General features: G+C 40.5%; 1 protein-coding gene across 5 annotated transcripts in view; it reads right to left on the bottom strand.

Annotated features, from left to right (window-relative positions):
* The window catches only part of LARP1B (La ribonucleoprotein 1B), a 31,583-nt gene extending 15,671 nt beyond the window's left edge, over positions 1-15,912 (bottom strand). For 4 of the 5 annotated variants that reach the window (XR_008466568.1, XM_054202562.1, XM_054202565.1 and 1 more), the window contains exons 1-6: positions 15,426-15,909; positions 7,519-7,580; positions 6,405-6,464; positions 4,180-4,348; positions 2,668-2,811; positions 138-281 (exon numbers count right to left, since the gene is read on the bottom strand). Coding sequence is in view for 4 of the 5 variants with exons in the window: in XM_054202562.1 (XP_054058537.1) it covers positions 138-281; positions 2,668-2,811; positions 4,180-4,348; positions 6,405-6,464; positions 7,519-7,580; positions 15,426-15,663 (817 nt within the window). In the remaining variant the exon portion in view is untranslated. Of the gene's footprint in view, positions 1-137; positions 282-2,667; positions 2,812-4,179; positions 4,349-6,404; positions 6,465-7,518; positions 7,581-15,425 lie in introns of all 5 variants that reach the window. The other variant, XM_054202568.1, reaches the window with a different exon arrangement.
* Between the last annotated feature and the right edge of the window lie 40 nt (positions 15,913-15,952).

Here is a 15,952-nt window from a genome sequence, read left to right as displayed (position 1 = left end):
GATTTTAAAAAGACTCAAGCTACTTAATTATATTAAGTTACAGGATATGTTTTTTGAGACAAGCCTTAATTGATGTGCAAACAATAGCGTTATAAACATAATTTTTAAATTTTTTGCTAAGCATCTACTTTGCATACTTCTAGGGTTTCCTCTGCCTCGTCCTCTTCCTCTGCCTCTACCTCTTCCTCTGCCTCTGGAGAATCCTCGAACACTGCCACCCTCACTCCTCACGCTGCACACTTCGTCATGGTCATCTCTCTTTTCTCTATCACGCCGCCAATCTTTAAGAGAAAAAAGCATAATACTTGCAATCATAATTAAATATCACAGTCCCAAAAAGTCGCTTGTAACAGAGTTCCTGGCTTGCACCCAGGCAATCCACCGGTTCAGTCATGCTGGCTGAAGCAGAAGGTCAGATGTGAAGCTGCAAGGGTGAAATAGTAAGGTTTGCCTGGCCATACCCAAGTGGCCAGAAGCTGTTAGCAATAGAGTGAAGGGGCTTGACTGGCATTCAATCTCAAATGCTTCTGAAGCAACCCGACACTCTGGTGCCAGCTCTGGGATCACAATACCTACAGCCGGCTTGGGAGGGGAAGGAACGATCATGCAATTCTCCTTCCAGGCATGATAATACAGTCTCCTCCTGTGGGCAAATTCCAGTACCTAGACAGCGCTAGGAAGACTTGTTAGCTCTTGATCCTGATTGGGGTGGGATTTCCACAGCAATGGCTCTCTGGAGCCACCCTTTTGTTCCCAGAAGCAGCCATCAAACGCTGCCCTGACTGCCCGTGTAACAGCAATTGTTTATCTTCTGCTGGTCTCATCCCAGACTGAGCTTTGAAGTTAAGGACCCCTTTTTGGTAACACACGCAAATCTAAGACAACTCTGTAAGAATCTATGTAAGGTTTTCATATAAATATGTGGTCTGCACATAGCAAAAGAGAGCAAGAGAGAAGCAGAAGAAAGGAAAGCAAGCAGATCCAAACCAGATCCCAGAGAACCTTGGCTCCACTCACCACAAAACTTAAGAACAGGTGTAATTCTCACTTTACTCTTGAAGCCCTTTCTTTCTCTTTTCCTAACACTCTCGGAGACTTCAGTCTTCAGTCAGTCACCTTTGCTTAAAGTTTCTTTAAGTTGCAATTGGATAGTCTTGCGGATACCAGGGGACCTCTTTGTCAGATGAATGCCTGGGGATAAAGCCCCTACTTGATCGAATTGAGAGTTGCTAAATTTAACAAAGGACTGACTAAAGATATGATTCTTTGTTCTCGTTTTACTAGCAACCATTTTAAGTGAACCCTTCAATAAAATATGCATGCTCATACATTCAAGTTCCTGTACTTTATTTTCTGTCAAATAAGACTCTGAATTTATGAATATCGTAATCTGTATGTGTGTGTCTCACTGGGAATTCAGACTCTAGCCTTCACACCTGCTACCCTCAACCTTAGAAATCCCAAATGCGTAGACATTATTGGAAGTATTTCCCCAAACCAGTTTCATTTTTGCACTCTGAGAGTACATGTGGCTCAGACACATGCAAAAGTCCCACAAATAACATCTTAATGAGCTAGCATTTTATTTAAGCCTGAAAAAAGTGTTTAATTTAAATAGCCAGCGTCCCTGAAGAGCAAGACATGTTTTATGTTCTCTGATATTGAAACTGGTCTTGAATCACGAGAGCCTTGAAGTAGAGTTCATGCTACAAGTTTCTGGTCATTTGACCATCCTGAGAAATAATTGCTGAAGAAAGCGATACGCTAGTAAAAATCTTCCCCCTGACCATCCCTCAGGCATCCAGATCAAACCCTTATATCCACGTTCCTAAAATGACTTCATAAACAAATCCCATCTTAGTAGCGTCCAGCACTTATTATAATGAGCAAACATTTAAATTGTTAATGTACATTGCGATTTTAAAACTTAAATGCAAATACATAAACCCAGGAGTTACTCTCAGCCTAAGATTTCTGCCATCTGACAAGCTGTATTCAGAACACCCGACAAGCAGAAGCAGTACCAGCTGCGGTGCATTTCTCCCTCTGTTGTGCTAGTACAACTTTTTGCATGGCTGTGCTGAGAAATAGGTCAGGGAACTGAGGGCATTGGTCCAACTTAAAGGAAAAAAACATCAGTAGAATTGCCAAAGCAGGGTTCAAAGTGTAGGTCCACAAGCAATTGCTCTGCTAGCAAACAGCTGCGGGAATAGCAGCCAAGCAGAACAAAGCAACCACCTTATGAGAATATCTCCAAACTTTCTGCATCATAAAGCTGTGGCCCAAGACTCTGTACAGAGCCGTGAAGAGAAAAATATATGCTGCTCTGATTCAGAGGACCAGCACATGCTGTGAAGATAGACTGTTTCCAAACTCAGTCACTCATCACAGCCAGTGATTGAGACATCAGAATTCTGATCAATTTGTGAAGAGGTTAAAAAAAAATCTGATAGTAAGGTTTTAAACAAACTTTCCAATTTAAAATCTGTTAAACTACAGTGCAATTTATTTTTTTTTGCTGGTTATTGGCAAATATTAACATTAGGTTTTACTTAGTTATCGGCAAAGTCAAGTTTCCAACATAAACTGCCAATCTAATGCCTGCTCAAGTGGTATTATACTTTATTTGCCACAAATAGGAAGACCCAGAGATTGAGAACTACTTACTTCTTGTCTCATTCCGTCTGTTGTTATGAGGTATTAGCTTGTTTGTTTCCAGCAGAAATCTCGAGCTAGTTCGAGAGCCTGGTCTTTCTTGACTGTCTGACCTTACGTCATCCAAGTGAAGTGGCACCCATTTCTGCTTGTTACCTTGAAAAGTTAATATATTACTCTTAATTATAGTACTACTTGGGGTTTCAGCTCCTGAAAAAGATTCTATAGAATTCTTCTTGTAGAACTAGTAACAGTTAATTTCAAGGGTTAAGTACTGGGAGAAGCTTAACATTGAAATTTTAAGATACGACGAATGACTAAACAATAATAAATGTAAACAGGAATTTTCCAAACTGTAAGGCAACCTTATCTAAGTTTTAAATATAGGAAATGAAGGTAAACTTTTTCATTTAATGAATTTTTAGATGTATGCTCCATTACCAGGAATTTATAGCTACATAAGATGAAACTTAAAGGTAAAAAATAACACATCAAGTTAACCACTGAAGTAAAGACTTCAGACACAAACCATAAACATTTTCCTGAGAATTTAGCTGTGGTACTGTATTTTTACCTTGAGGTGTATTCAGAGCAAGTTCATTCATGTACATCAAAAATCATTAGCAAAGCTGTATTTTGTTGTAAGCTGGCCTAAAATATCCATTAACCATTTATTTAATGATAATATTTGCTGTTCTATATTTGATTGGTATTGTGGACTTTATACCTTTGTAGACAAGAAATATAAGCAAATACATAAAATGCATTATCCACACTGGGGGGGGAGCAGGGGAATAGGCTGTACCTGTGGAATGCTTTGCTTTAAATTTCCACTTAGACTGAAAAAAATCAAAAGCAATAAAGGATTTGGATTTTTAACATATACATAGGAAGATTAACCAAACAAAGGTCTAGGATCTGAAGAAATATCATCAGGGAAGCAAGAAAAAAAAACAGCTGATGTCAGCAGTATCTTAAAACTCTCTCAGCTGTTTCTCCAGCCTACTCAAGTCTAATGACCAAATGAGATACACGTTTGCTACTTATTTTTAACATAACAGATTGGATCAAAAGGAAATGAATAACCTGGTTTAGTTTTCAAGTGATCACTTCAAAGCGTAAGCTAATAGTAAAACATGAAAAATTAAAATGTTAGTATGTATAGTAACACACACACATATATATGAAGTTAAATTCACATAGTACTATCAAGTTACTGAAATAATGATGTGAGAGACAGTAATGGTTTGTACAGCCATGCCAAAATTTTCCAGAAACTGTCAGAGCTCCATGGACCATCAGTAGGACACGAACTGCTTTTTCCCCAGAATTCCTATTTGACTAAACAGGACACTCCAAAACCTGAGATAGAAAGCCTGTTTTAAACTTTCTAGCAGAAAGCAATATATCCTGTTATCATCTAGAAAATGCAAAACACAAAAAGTTTCATCAAGTCATTCAACTGGAATTAATGTAACTGTATCAATGGTGACTTACTGCATTATACATACCGCCCAGACTGACCTTTTTTCCTTTGGTTATTAGTTTGAGCTTCATCTTCACTAATATTATCTCCTGGACCATCTGGCTTTGCCTCCGGGTTGTCCTTGATTCCATTATTGCTTTTTTGATCAGATTTCTCGTCCTTTTCTCTTCTATTTGTTGGCTTCTTATTGTGACTTACAGTCTTACACTGCAAGAGATACTGGTAATTATTTCTGACAGTACAGCCGCTGATAGCAAAAGTATAAATTCCCTTTACCTATTAAAATTCCTTCAGTATTACCTGTTCTCAACCTTTTCAGTAGGGTGAGTTTTAAGAACTGTGCTGTTTTGTAAAGTCTCATTTTAAATCATTCTATTTTCTGATAACTTGGCAAGACTATAAAGAGAAAGGTTTTGTTCGTTTGGTTTTTAACTGAAGATGTAGAATGGTGGACTGCACAATCATGTTTCAATACCTGAGAACTGAAATTTATTTTACAGGAAAGAAAGAAATATTACTCACCAGTACCTACTGTTCAGACTGATTATCTTTAAAAAGCCGTGCTTACAGAATACTGAATGGTAAATCAGAAATTCCCGTGACGTTGTGCAATCTCAACAGCATGACAAATGTTCATGTAAACTATAAGGGGCCATAGGTCTTAACTCTGACAATTCTGTTCCACTAAATCAGAACATGAACCAAAGATCAGAGAATGCGGAGGTATATGATTACAGATTTATTTCTTCCCACATCAGAATATGGCATTTACTGGGAACTCTGTGCCTTTGAGTAGCTCCAGCATCCTGCAGATCATCACTTCTTGGAAATCCCACAGAATAACGTTTCAAAGAAGGTAAAATGAACAGCATTTTACCAAATAGTGGAAAGTTTTGTTTTTCCCTGGTATCAATACAGGCTGGGGGATGAAGGGATTGAGAGCAGCCCTGTGGAAAAGGACTTGGGGGTACTGGCGGATGAAAAGCTGGAGATGAGCCGGCAATATGCGCTCGCAGCCCAGAAAACCAACCGCATCCTGGGCTGCATCAAAGAAGCATGTCCAGCGGGTTGAGGGAGGTAATTCTGCCCCTCTACTCCACTCTGGTCAGATCCCACCTGGAGTACTGCGTCCAGCTCTGGGACCCCCAACAGAAGAAGGACATGGACCTGTTGGAGCAGGTCCAGACGAGGGCCACAAAAATGATCAGAGGGCTGGAGGACCTCTCCTATGAGGATAGGCTGAGAGAGTTGGGGTTGTTCAGCCTGCAGAAGAGAAGGCACTGGGGAGACCTTATTGCAGCCTTTCAGTACTTAAAGGAGGCCTACAGGAAAGACGGGGACAGACTTTTTAGCAGGGCCTTGGAGACAGAACAAGGGGTAACAGCTTTAAGCTGGAAGAGGGCAGATTCAGACTAGATCTAAGGAAGAAATTTTTCACAATGAGGGTAGTGAAACACTGGCACAGGTTGCCCAGAGAGATGGTAGAAGCTATTAATTCTTTAATTAATTCTTTTAATTAATTAATTAACTACGTTAATAGTCTTTTTCAGTTTTCATTTGGACACTTTCAATTACACAATGCATGTTGTTGAACCCACATCTTCTGGTTCCCCTCACCAAGAACACAGTAAAAGCATCACAGGGGTGCTGCAGAACTAACGCAAAAAGTGAAATGGCACCTCATAGCTTGCAGTAATCTGTGTTCTGTTCTTCTTTTAAATAGCATAAAAGAGGTTTAAGATACATTATGCACTTATCACTTGAGATAAAGTGAAAGATAATTTGATGGAACAGATGTTAACTTAAGATCCAGCAAGGGTAAAATATATCGGAGGAATAGGGCAAGGATAACTAAGTTGTCCAAAGACAGCCTGCACAAAGCATTCTGAGGGAGGGCAGCAAGTTCACAACCCCAAAGGCCTTCTCATGTTTGCATAAACTTCCCAACAAGTAGAAAAGGGAAATACAACTTTTAAAATGGTGCAGTAAATATGGCACATTTTTACCTACATGTTGATGGCACACCACTAACGATAAATGGAGTGTATGTGTGTGGGCTTGTGAAGGGTTCTGAAATTCCAGTACCAGTGCAGACAGTTAAGTACGGACCAGTAACCGGAATTATTTCTGCTGAATTATTTCAGACAAAAATTCTGCTGAAACTGTACAACACCCAAAGCACATTCTGGGGGGAACAGTATTAGGCAGAGACGTCAATATGTTTTTTAAAAAAATAATACTAAAGATGACAAAGGATACTTACTTCATTGTTTGCTATTTCGCTTGGTGTTGGCCAGTTTGTGATATCACCAAAATCGCCAGCCTGAAAAGATGGCAAACAGTTTATACTACTTCCTAGATTTAGTCCTTTTTAATATATGGAAGATGTCAGTCATGACTCAGATGGGCAGACTACTGCTTTGAGCAGAACTGTTAGAAGTAGCAATTTTTAAAAACTGAGAAATACAACAGAAAACAAACACACATCTTTTGAAAATGGAATACGATCAATTGTAGAAACAATTATTCATTGCAGTTACATGCAAACCAAGGTCCAATACATCTTAGCTTGCACTTAGTATAACTGTCTAAAGAATGCCTTCACGAAGAAACCAAAAAGAGCAGGCAAGTAAAATTTTCTACATTCTATTATAAAAAAAAAGAACAACCAAGAGGGCTTATGACTTTTGAACACACATAAAAATTGTCAGATTAAATGGTGTCTTACACATAGCTTTCTATGTGATTTAAAGGTATCTACTGCTTAAAAGTCTTTTAGCTTTTAGAAGACCCTTGAGGACAGGTATTATCTAACCTAAAAAGGGGTGGCTGTACAAAATTTTAGAAACTTAATTTTTCAATAAAAGGATTCAGTGTCTCCTGTTGTCATAATGATAATTTTATAAAAGCACATAAAGGAAAAAGGATTTTCCAAACCCATCTAGCATCACTTGTGCTCAAGTGATGTTGTTTCTTTGCAGCCCCTTCACATTTTCATATAAGCCCACTGCTTTTTTAAACAAAAGTGATTTTCCTTATCCCTCATACATACACCACTTTAGCATCCCTTTCAATTTTAAATTTCCCTTCCTTTTTTACTTTTGTCTGTCTTCAAAATTAACCATTACCCAAGGCAAAACATGACACTTCTGGTTGTAACTTCAAAATACCTCGCTGTCTTTTTGGTTTAGTAATATCAGCTATTTACCATATTGAGTATTTACAGCCAGAAATACTCCTTTGAAATAATTTCATTTTCCTACCATATTATCAGCTGAGCTAAATGCCAGTTCAGATTAACAGGTTAGATTAACTGGGACTTCTAACACAATTGGCCTAGTAACTCAGAGCTAAATGTCCTTCTGACAAATACAAACCTTGCTGTATTTCCTCGTCCTGGGTTTTGCTGCTTTTATAACTTTAGCGGAATTTTGTAGTTCTGAAAAGGAAGAAAAATATTTTCAGGTGAAGAATAAGACTGTGCTTTAAAAGAGGAAGGAAGGTATACTCTAACAACTCTGTTTAACTATCTATCATGCTACACCAAAGTTTTTTTGAGGTCTTGGTATCAAAGTCAATGAACACTTCCATAAAGTAACTAACAGTACATGACATTGAAAAACTCCCATTCCTATTGAGTTGAAATAATCTTGAAAACCAGGTGTACAGGATACTGTATAACACAGTATTTAAGCATTTGCACAGCTATAAGGTCAAGACTATCTCAAAATACTGGTATTTTAACCTAAGAAGTAGCAAAGAAAATGAGTCCCTGAAACATAGTAAAAATGTTATCCTATTAGATGCTATAAGACAGAATTAATTTACAAAATCTATCATCATACAAGCATTAAAAAAACCAACATAGAAGCAATTACTTATTCACAAATTCCTAGCAATTTCCTTTTATAAGCAATTACTCAAATGCCAAATAAAATTCAGCCATATTGCTCAGAATCAAGCCAAAGCAGTGGAAAAAAAAAAAGTAAGGAAAGGTGAAAAGCAAAAATGACTATAAAAACCACATTGAGACTAATAAATTTTAATGCACAAATTCCACAATGGGTATATTTACGATAAATATGAGTATTTGCAACGAAGCTGACACTCTTATGTTTTTAGAACCGTCCCAAGTCAGGACCTAAACTTTATAATAATGCTCCCACCTGATCTCCTCAGCAAGATTCCAATATACTTCTACCAGTAATATCTGCAATAAACCAATTAGAAATAACTCTCTTTCATATATGGCAACATTATTGTGCCTAATGATCTAGGATCAGTAACCTACATTGAAAAAAAAAGATCTATTGAAACTTACTGTGCCTTTTAATACATCCGCAATTACCCTTCTGTATATGAATCTGATTTTCTTATTTGCAATTTTTCCCTACCCATCTCAATTGTGTTCTACTTTTTGCATTGGGAATTTAGGGTGGGGAAAAAAACAACAGTAGTATCAGGCAATTTTTCTTGGAGATTAGAATTGAGACAGAGGAAACCACCTCTTAACTTCTATTAAACCCTGGTTCTGTTCTCCCAATGCGTATTTTCGCTGTAGAGAAGTAGTCACAACCTTTCCTTGAAACTTCTTATTCAGTATTTTATTGCAAGACAAGCTGGAAGCATTGACCATGACTGAAATCACTAGTGGATTATTATTTCATACAGGGATAACATCACCTCCTCAACCCTTATCTCTTTCACATCCAGTGACTAATCTTCCTTATCGCAGCTTCACACTGGGAACCCCACCCTCCTGCCCCAGTGACTCTGAAAACCCCCTCTGTCTGCTTCCTGGAATATACTGTAAACGTTAGAAACATAAACTAATGTATACTGCATGTTCCACTGTAAATTGTATTAATACTGCTATATACAACCTGCACATCACAAAAGACATATGAATTCAGTGAACCTTGATGGGCCTGTGACCTTTGCCACACCATTTACCAGCAGGTTTTTTTCCTCTCCTACAGATCCGCTTTTTAAAACAAAGACAAAACACACACCCCCAAACTGCATCTTTCTTGTTATTCAGCCTCAATTAACTTTAGACTGAGAGCTTTCAGAAACACACGGTGACTGGGCAATCCTAATTTTTACTTGTCATTCAACAGTAAACTAATTGCCCTTTACAAAACAAGACAAACAGCTGTAGAGGTGGAGTAGCAAACAAATTTGTAATTTTCTCCAACAAAACTACCAATTATCTCTAAAGGTAAACCGACTGGCCATAGCATTTGTCCTCCAGTAGTCTGTAAACACACCTCTCTCTCTAGCTGTTCAATTACCTTACTGAAGCCCTTTTTCCATCTCCCAGCACTTATATTGGTGCTGAAGGACTGCTCCGCCAGAACTTCTACCCTGTGTGTCACCAGGGTGTAGCAAGGGATTCAAAAATAAAAGACTCAATGTCGCTGCACTATCTTAATCATGGGATATTATTCCAGGCAGCAGGAGAGACGATCTGCAGCAAGCAGAATGAGACCCAACTCGTTTTAAGGAATCTCTCTTATCTGCGTGTAGTAATCCCAAGACTTGGAAGGTGCATTTGCACACTAAATGAAAAGAAAATTAATATTAGGCAACACACCACCTAGCTGACGATGCCCTTTCTGAACTCAAAGGCCCGCGATCTCACCATGCTCTGTACCTCCCTACCCAAAAACAACTGCACAGAGTTTCTGGCCCTCCCAAAAGAGCCATGCTGAAAACCAAATTTAACTGATCTTTCCCGACGGGCTTTCTGGGGCTTATCATGTGAGAGTTGGATTTTAGCGCAAAGCATGAAAGGGAAGATAAAGGGGAAGGAAAAAAATAATATTGAGGGTAGGAGAATAAAAGAACAAAATGTCAGATGAGTTAGAAGTTCTACCCAGGTCACATTTGTTATGCTGTTATGAACAGGCCTAGAGCCACTGCTCAGGCAAAACTGACTATAGAGTGCATTTAGATAAAAGCTCTACACTTAACATTACCCCAGTGGTTGGTTTCAACATCACATAACAGTGCTGAATACCCAGAAATGGCATCTTTAGTACACTGCCCCATCAGAATCCAACCAGCCTTTGCAAAGAAACTATTTCACTTATTGTTAATTCCAACCTAACTGTATTAAAATGATTTATTCAGTCATACGATACAAGGTAACCTGTTTAGTAACGGCACGCTGCGTTGACAAATAATTCGGTTATCTTCAATTACTTTACTTGCTGGGTTTCAGGTGAGTTTTGATGGGGTGAGAAAAAAATTAAACCAACAATGAGGAAGTTTAATTGCCAATGATCATCTTTCAATCACTGAACTCCATCCAGCAAAGATGCCATCCGCATGAAAACCGAAATCAGCCTTCAAAGCCATTTTTATTATGGTTCTTCCAAGTCTCTTAATACACCGCATCCTAACACACGGTATTTTCTGCAGAAAGACATGGATGTGCAAACGTGCCAAGTGCAGTACATCAAGATACATGGGACAACAGTTCTGAAAAATGAAAGATGAACTTTGGAACCACCGCAGCAGCAGCAATCCTCTGGAACAACAGCAACAGAAAAGGAAAAGCAGACTGGATGCTGTACAGCGATTAAGAGAAGCAAAGTTTGTACATAAAGATGTAACCCCAAAGTACCGCTGATTACAAGGAAAATAATGTTTTCAGTAGTGGTACTTCAGAACGGATGCTTCAAAGTTCTGCAAGTAACTAGTCAGCAAGTAATTTGTTCTGACAGAAGGGGAGGGATGGTATTGATAATTTCTTCTGAAAGCAAAACCTATTAATAAAAGGTGGAACATGTTCTAATTTTAATACAAACGCAGTTTATGTTGCAAGGATTTCTAGACAATATTCAAGTTCTATTTTTACTTGGACTACACATGTATTTCCTTCAGTGATGGTACAACATCGCATAAATGCCAGAAGTGCTTCAGGAGGTATCTGAAATCACCCAGCAGAACAGCTCGTCAAAACTTCAGTGGAACATGTTTGTTGAACTTGTACAATGTTTTCCTTTCGATGCGTAGTTTGAAACTTCACAGTATAATCCATTTTTAAACAAGGTAAGCTCTACTTAAATCTATTGTTTTAATAGATAAGTGTGAAAGTCTTGCAAGTGTGAGAAAACAATCTGTTGGAGTATATAATAATTTAAATCTGTGTTGGAGTATATAATAATTTAAATCTGGAGCATGGATTTACATCCAAGATTCTGGGAAATAAAAGAAACAGTAATTATGCTAACATTCTTTACTACAATAGTTTTAGCATTTTATAGCAAAACTACATTAGACTGACCTTCTTCACACTATTTGAACAACTAACCAAGGCAGTGAGTTATGACACCTGCATCCTTCCACCTATTTAAGTTCAAAATGTTTTTCAATACAACAAGCAATAGGGGAAAAAAAACCCAACCAATACATGATTGATTAATCATTATACTGTTTATTTTCCTTGCACTTCATTTCTCATCTCATTTTTTTTTCTTAGCTGCTTCATAGCTTCTGCAATGTGTGACTCAATTTCTACAAAAGCTTTCATGGTCTAATGTGCTAGAGCACAGCAAGCCAGTACCATGTCTTAGACTCTGGGCAGCAGGGTGAATTTGTCTCTCATAACAGGTCTCCAGCTTAGAAACAAACAAACAAACGAAACCTACCATAGGAAATTACACATGTGGTTATATACAACTAAAATACAGAGAGCAGGTTTGTAGAGATAATGTTTTTAATCTCTTCAGGGATGGGGTAATTGTCAATGTTGTACTTTCTGATAATTCTTCGTTTTTAAAAGCTGCTATTCAAACACTCAGTGTTCATAAGAACTAGTGATAATATCTGCCCTAGATAAACAAAAAAAAAATTTATAATTAGATCATTTACTAATCAAAAGCTTACTACTCCTAGTAACACAGTATACCTTTACTAAACTGTACTTTTACAACCTGCTTGCTAACAGACTAAAGTAAATTAATTTACACAATAGCACTAGAGAACTGGTTCTGCTACCAAAATATCAATCAGATAAAAGCCATTCTTTGATGCCCAGAAATAAACGCAATGAAGAAAGACAAACTGAGAACAATATAAGAGTGAAGTGTGCAGTCATTTTAATTAACTACATCATCCAAGCATGCTAGGAAGCAAACCTACTTCCACCACTTAAACAGCACAGGTATTTTCCTTCATTGAATATATTCATAAGTTTCATGAACAATTTTTGAATAATTATCTAATGAATCATTAGAGACCCACATCAGCTATGCAAATCGCACACACACTAGAGAACTAGATTCCCCTTTGCGAGCTTACAAAACAGGGCTGCACTTTAGGTTTCATCAAATGAAGAGGTGGGAGAACTTTTGTAATAATTTTTATTTCAACGACTAGCCTCTTCTGTGAGCGCCCAGCTCTAGGGGGTAGCTGAGGAAAAAAAAAAGACTCAGAGGAAAGTCAAGGAAAATGGGACTAACGCTGGGTTGTTCTGCAGCTTCCACATGGACACATCTTGTCAGCCCAATTTCAAAGAAAGCTTATCTTGTTACCTTGTAAAAAATTATCTACAGGATTATACAGGGTTTATTCCCTTGCAACCGTTTCTCTCCTCTTACTCATAGAGCTTCAGCTTGAAGAACCGCAGACTTGCTGCAAGATATTGGCTGGGCGCTACGAGGGAAGGCGAGGGGAGGAAGACACACTGCAGAATCACCTTTCATCATTTGGCGGCCTATGCTAAAGCTAACTCCCCGTGTTCACCACCACCGGGATTAGACAGAAGCCTATTAACTTCACTAGCAATTTTATACTACCAGTCTTTTTCCATGAGTTAAATGCAGATTAGGATGTAAAAGTAGCTGTATAGTTCTGAAATTATTCTGTTTAAAAGACAAGTTTAATAAAAGGCTTGGTCGGAAACAATGAACTGTGGTAACAAACATACCATGAAAAATTAAAATATGTTTACTTTAGGTGCTGGTTTACTATAACATGATTAAAACCTACTAACATATCTGAGACAAAAAAATAATAGGTCATAGTAACAACACTTTGATCAAATTCTTTCACCAAGATTTTTAAGCCTTTTACATTACTTTTTTTCTTCTAGTGTTGGGTGACGTTAACAGTTCCCTTCAGTAAGAGTCAGGTTTGCCTCTATTACAAACTAACACCATGCTAAACTGAAAGTCAAAAGATGACAGACGGGGGTCAATTTTCTCAAGTGTGTAACTATCACTGAACACACCATACGTGCACATCTCGGGAAACTTTCAACGAATTAAGCCAGGATCAACAAGTCGAACAGGATTCAGTCGCTACTTTGATGCAAGATTCTTCCACGTTTTATTATCCTCTTTACGGATAGTTTTACATTCCATCCCAGTAGTGTTTCTGCTCATCTACTTATTATTTCACATGACTAATTTCCATACTACTACATTCATAAGGGCCTAGTGTGAGTGATTTTGCTTTGCCAGCATGCAATTAGTTGCTTCCAAATGCATCCCTTGTTGCAGACAGAGGCACACAGTAATTCCTTCCTTCAAAGAGACAGGAAAGATCAGCTGCTTCATCTTTGACAAGAGTGGTGACACCTTCAGTGGTGCTTTTGGTGGTGGCCAAACCAAAACACGCACCCTGGTAAGTGTTCTTCACCGATGCCACTACCAGCAACAGCGGTAGTGTTTTTACCAAATATTTACCATGTTTACTAAATTATACATTTGCCACTGAAAAAAGATATTCTGATGCAACTACTCAGTTTAATATTAATTTGATAAAGGGTAAGCACAACTTTTACACAGAAGAAAAAATTTAAAGTTCTCTGAAATCATTAAATTAAGCATTAAACGTCCACAGCGTATGAACTCACCACCTCCTTTCTCTCTTCTCCTTCTTTCAACAACTATTTGTGTGTTTTATCTTAAGTGGAAAAGTAAACTTTACAGAAGGTGAAGCACGAGGTGCTAATGCAACAAAGGAAGTTTTCCCCGTGCTTTTGATGTACCATTATTATTACTGCCGCCACAAGCCAAATGAGTGACAAGTTCTCTTTCATGTAGGGACAAGACCACAAGCTGCTGCCCAGCAAGCCAGGTTGTAGAGACTATGCATAAATAGCTATTTACGAGTGCATCAGTACATGCAAATAAAACAGTCGGGATGATAATGGTGACTATATATGTCGCCAAAAGGTTTGATCTTCAGCTAAGTAGAGATTTTGTGGTCTGGAGAACCTCTCTGCTTGCATGACCTGTATACTTGAAACTATAAATTACATATTTCTCTTTGTGAGGGAAGTACGTATTTAATTCAAGGATAAAAGTGACTGTGAGATCACGAAAAGGTTTGTCAGGTGCCTTCAGGAGCAAGCGCTGAGATTGAAATTCTCAGAAAACACAGGCTGAAATACGTATTTTGAGGTCAGCAGTTTACTTCCAGCCAAGAACAATACTCCAAGAAGCTGCTCGCTTCTAGGAACGCTTTGCTAGCCTAAGCTTAAAGCCTAGCAATTTCGAGTCAGGTCTTCAATGACCAACTTTGTAAAGTTACCTGCCTGTTTAGTTGGTAGGGAGCCTATAAGGCAGCTTTATCTTAGTAGTGATTAAAGGCCAGAAAATTATACCACAGCTACTCTCACTCTGGCTCTTTCCACATAAACAGTTTGAATCTTGAGAGCAAGCAAACTGACAACTTCTGTTAACATTTAAAGCCTCCCCAATCCAAACCTTCTGGAAAGCACAACCCAGTAACGGATCATACAGAGGGCCTTACTATGTAATTAGGCAAAGACGACCTGCGGTAAAGCGAACGGGATTCGGCGATATTTCTCACGAAAAGCAAAGCGAGGCAAGCAGCTCACCGGCCCTGTTTGCCAGTACCAGAGCCCAGCGCCATGCGGTGCCGGCCGGAGGCCACCAACCCCCATTCCCCAGGCCGGGGGTGACCCTTTGCAACTCCCGGCGACCCCAATCCTGTCCCCGTGTCCCCCCCGCTCCCGCCCAGAGCCGGGCGCCGGCCAGACCCCCCCCGCCTCCCCTCTCTCGCTTCCCTCCTCTGCCCATGTATGTCAAAAGCAGGAGCGCCCGGCTGGGCTCCCGCGGAGCCGCACCGCCGGCCGGCCCGTGCCCGTCCGGAGACTAACAGCTGCCTTTCGTTTTTCAAATAAAAACCGCAAAACAACCTTCCCCCCCCCACCCCAGAACGCCCCACACACACGCCAGCCGGCACCCGGCCTGCCACCCCCACACACACACAACCTTCCCCGGGCCCGGCCCGGCCGCCGCACCTGGGTCCTGCGGGACGACCTGCCCGTCGGCGGCGGGCGGCGAGGGGCTGTCGCCCGCGGCTCTGCGCCTCGTCCAGGGGTTCTCCTTGGGCGGCGGGGCTTCCACCGCCGCCGCCCGCCGCTGCCGGCCGCCCTCCTCTGCGGCCTCCTCCAACTCCCGGGGCCGGGTGACCGCCGGGCCGCCGCTCTCCGCCGCCCTCAGCTCGGCGGGCGCCGCCGACACCTGCGCCGCGGACATGCCCTGCCGCCCGCTGCGGGGGAGCCGAGGCGGAGGAGGGGGGGGTGGGCCGCCTCCCTCCCCTCAGCGCCGCCCCGCCGGCCGGGGCTCTCCCCTGTCAGCTCCGCCGGCCGGGCCCGCAGCGCCGCTGGCTCCTCCTCTCCCTCCTTCCCCTCAGCCGACCTGCCGTGAGGGGGGAAGCGAGGGACAGAGAACCGCCGCCGCCGGCCTCGCTCGGCCCGGCCCGCGTGGAGGGAGCCGGGGGGGGGTGCGCGCGGGCGGCGGCCGCCGTAACGGAGGGGCGGGGCTT

This window comes from Rissa tridactyla, chromosome 5, assembly GCF_028500815.1.
Source record: "Rissa tridactyla isolate bRisTri1 chromosome 5, bRisTri1.patW.cur.20221130, whole genome shotgun sequence".
In the NCBI taxonomy this organism is placed as follows: domain Eukaryota; kingdom Metazoa; phylum Chordata; class Aves; order Charadriiformes; family Laridae; genus Rissa; species Rissa tridactyla.
Note: the sequence above shows the minus strand (reverse complement) of the source record. Positions and strands in the feature narration are given on the sequence as shown.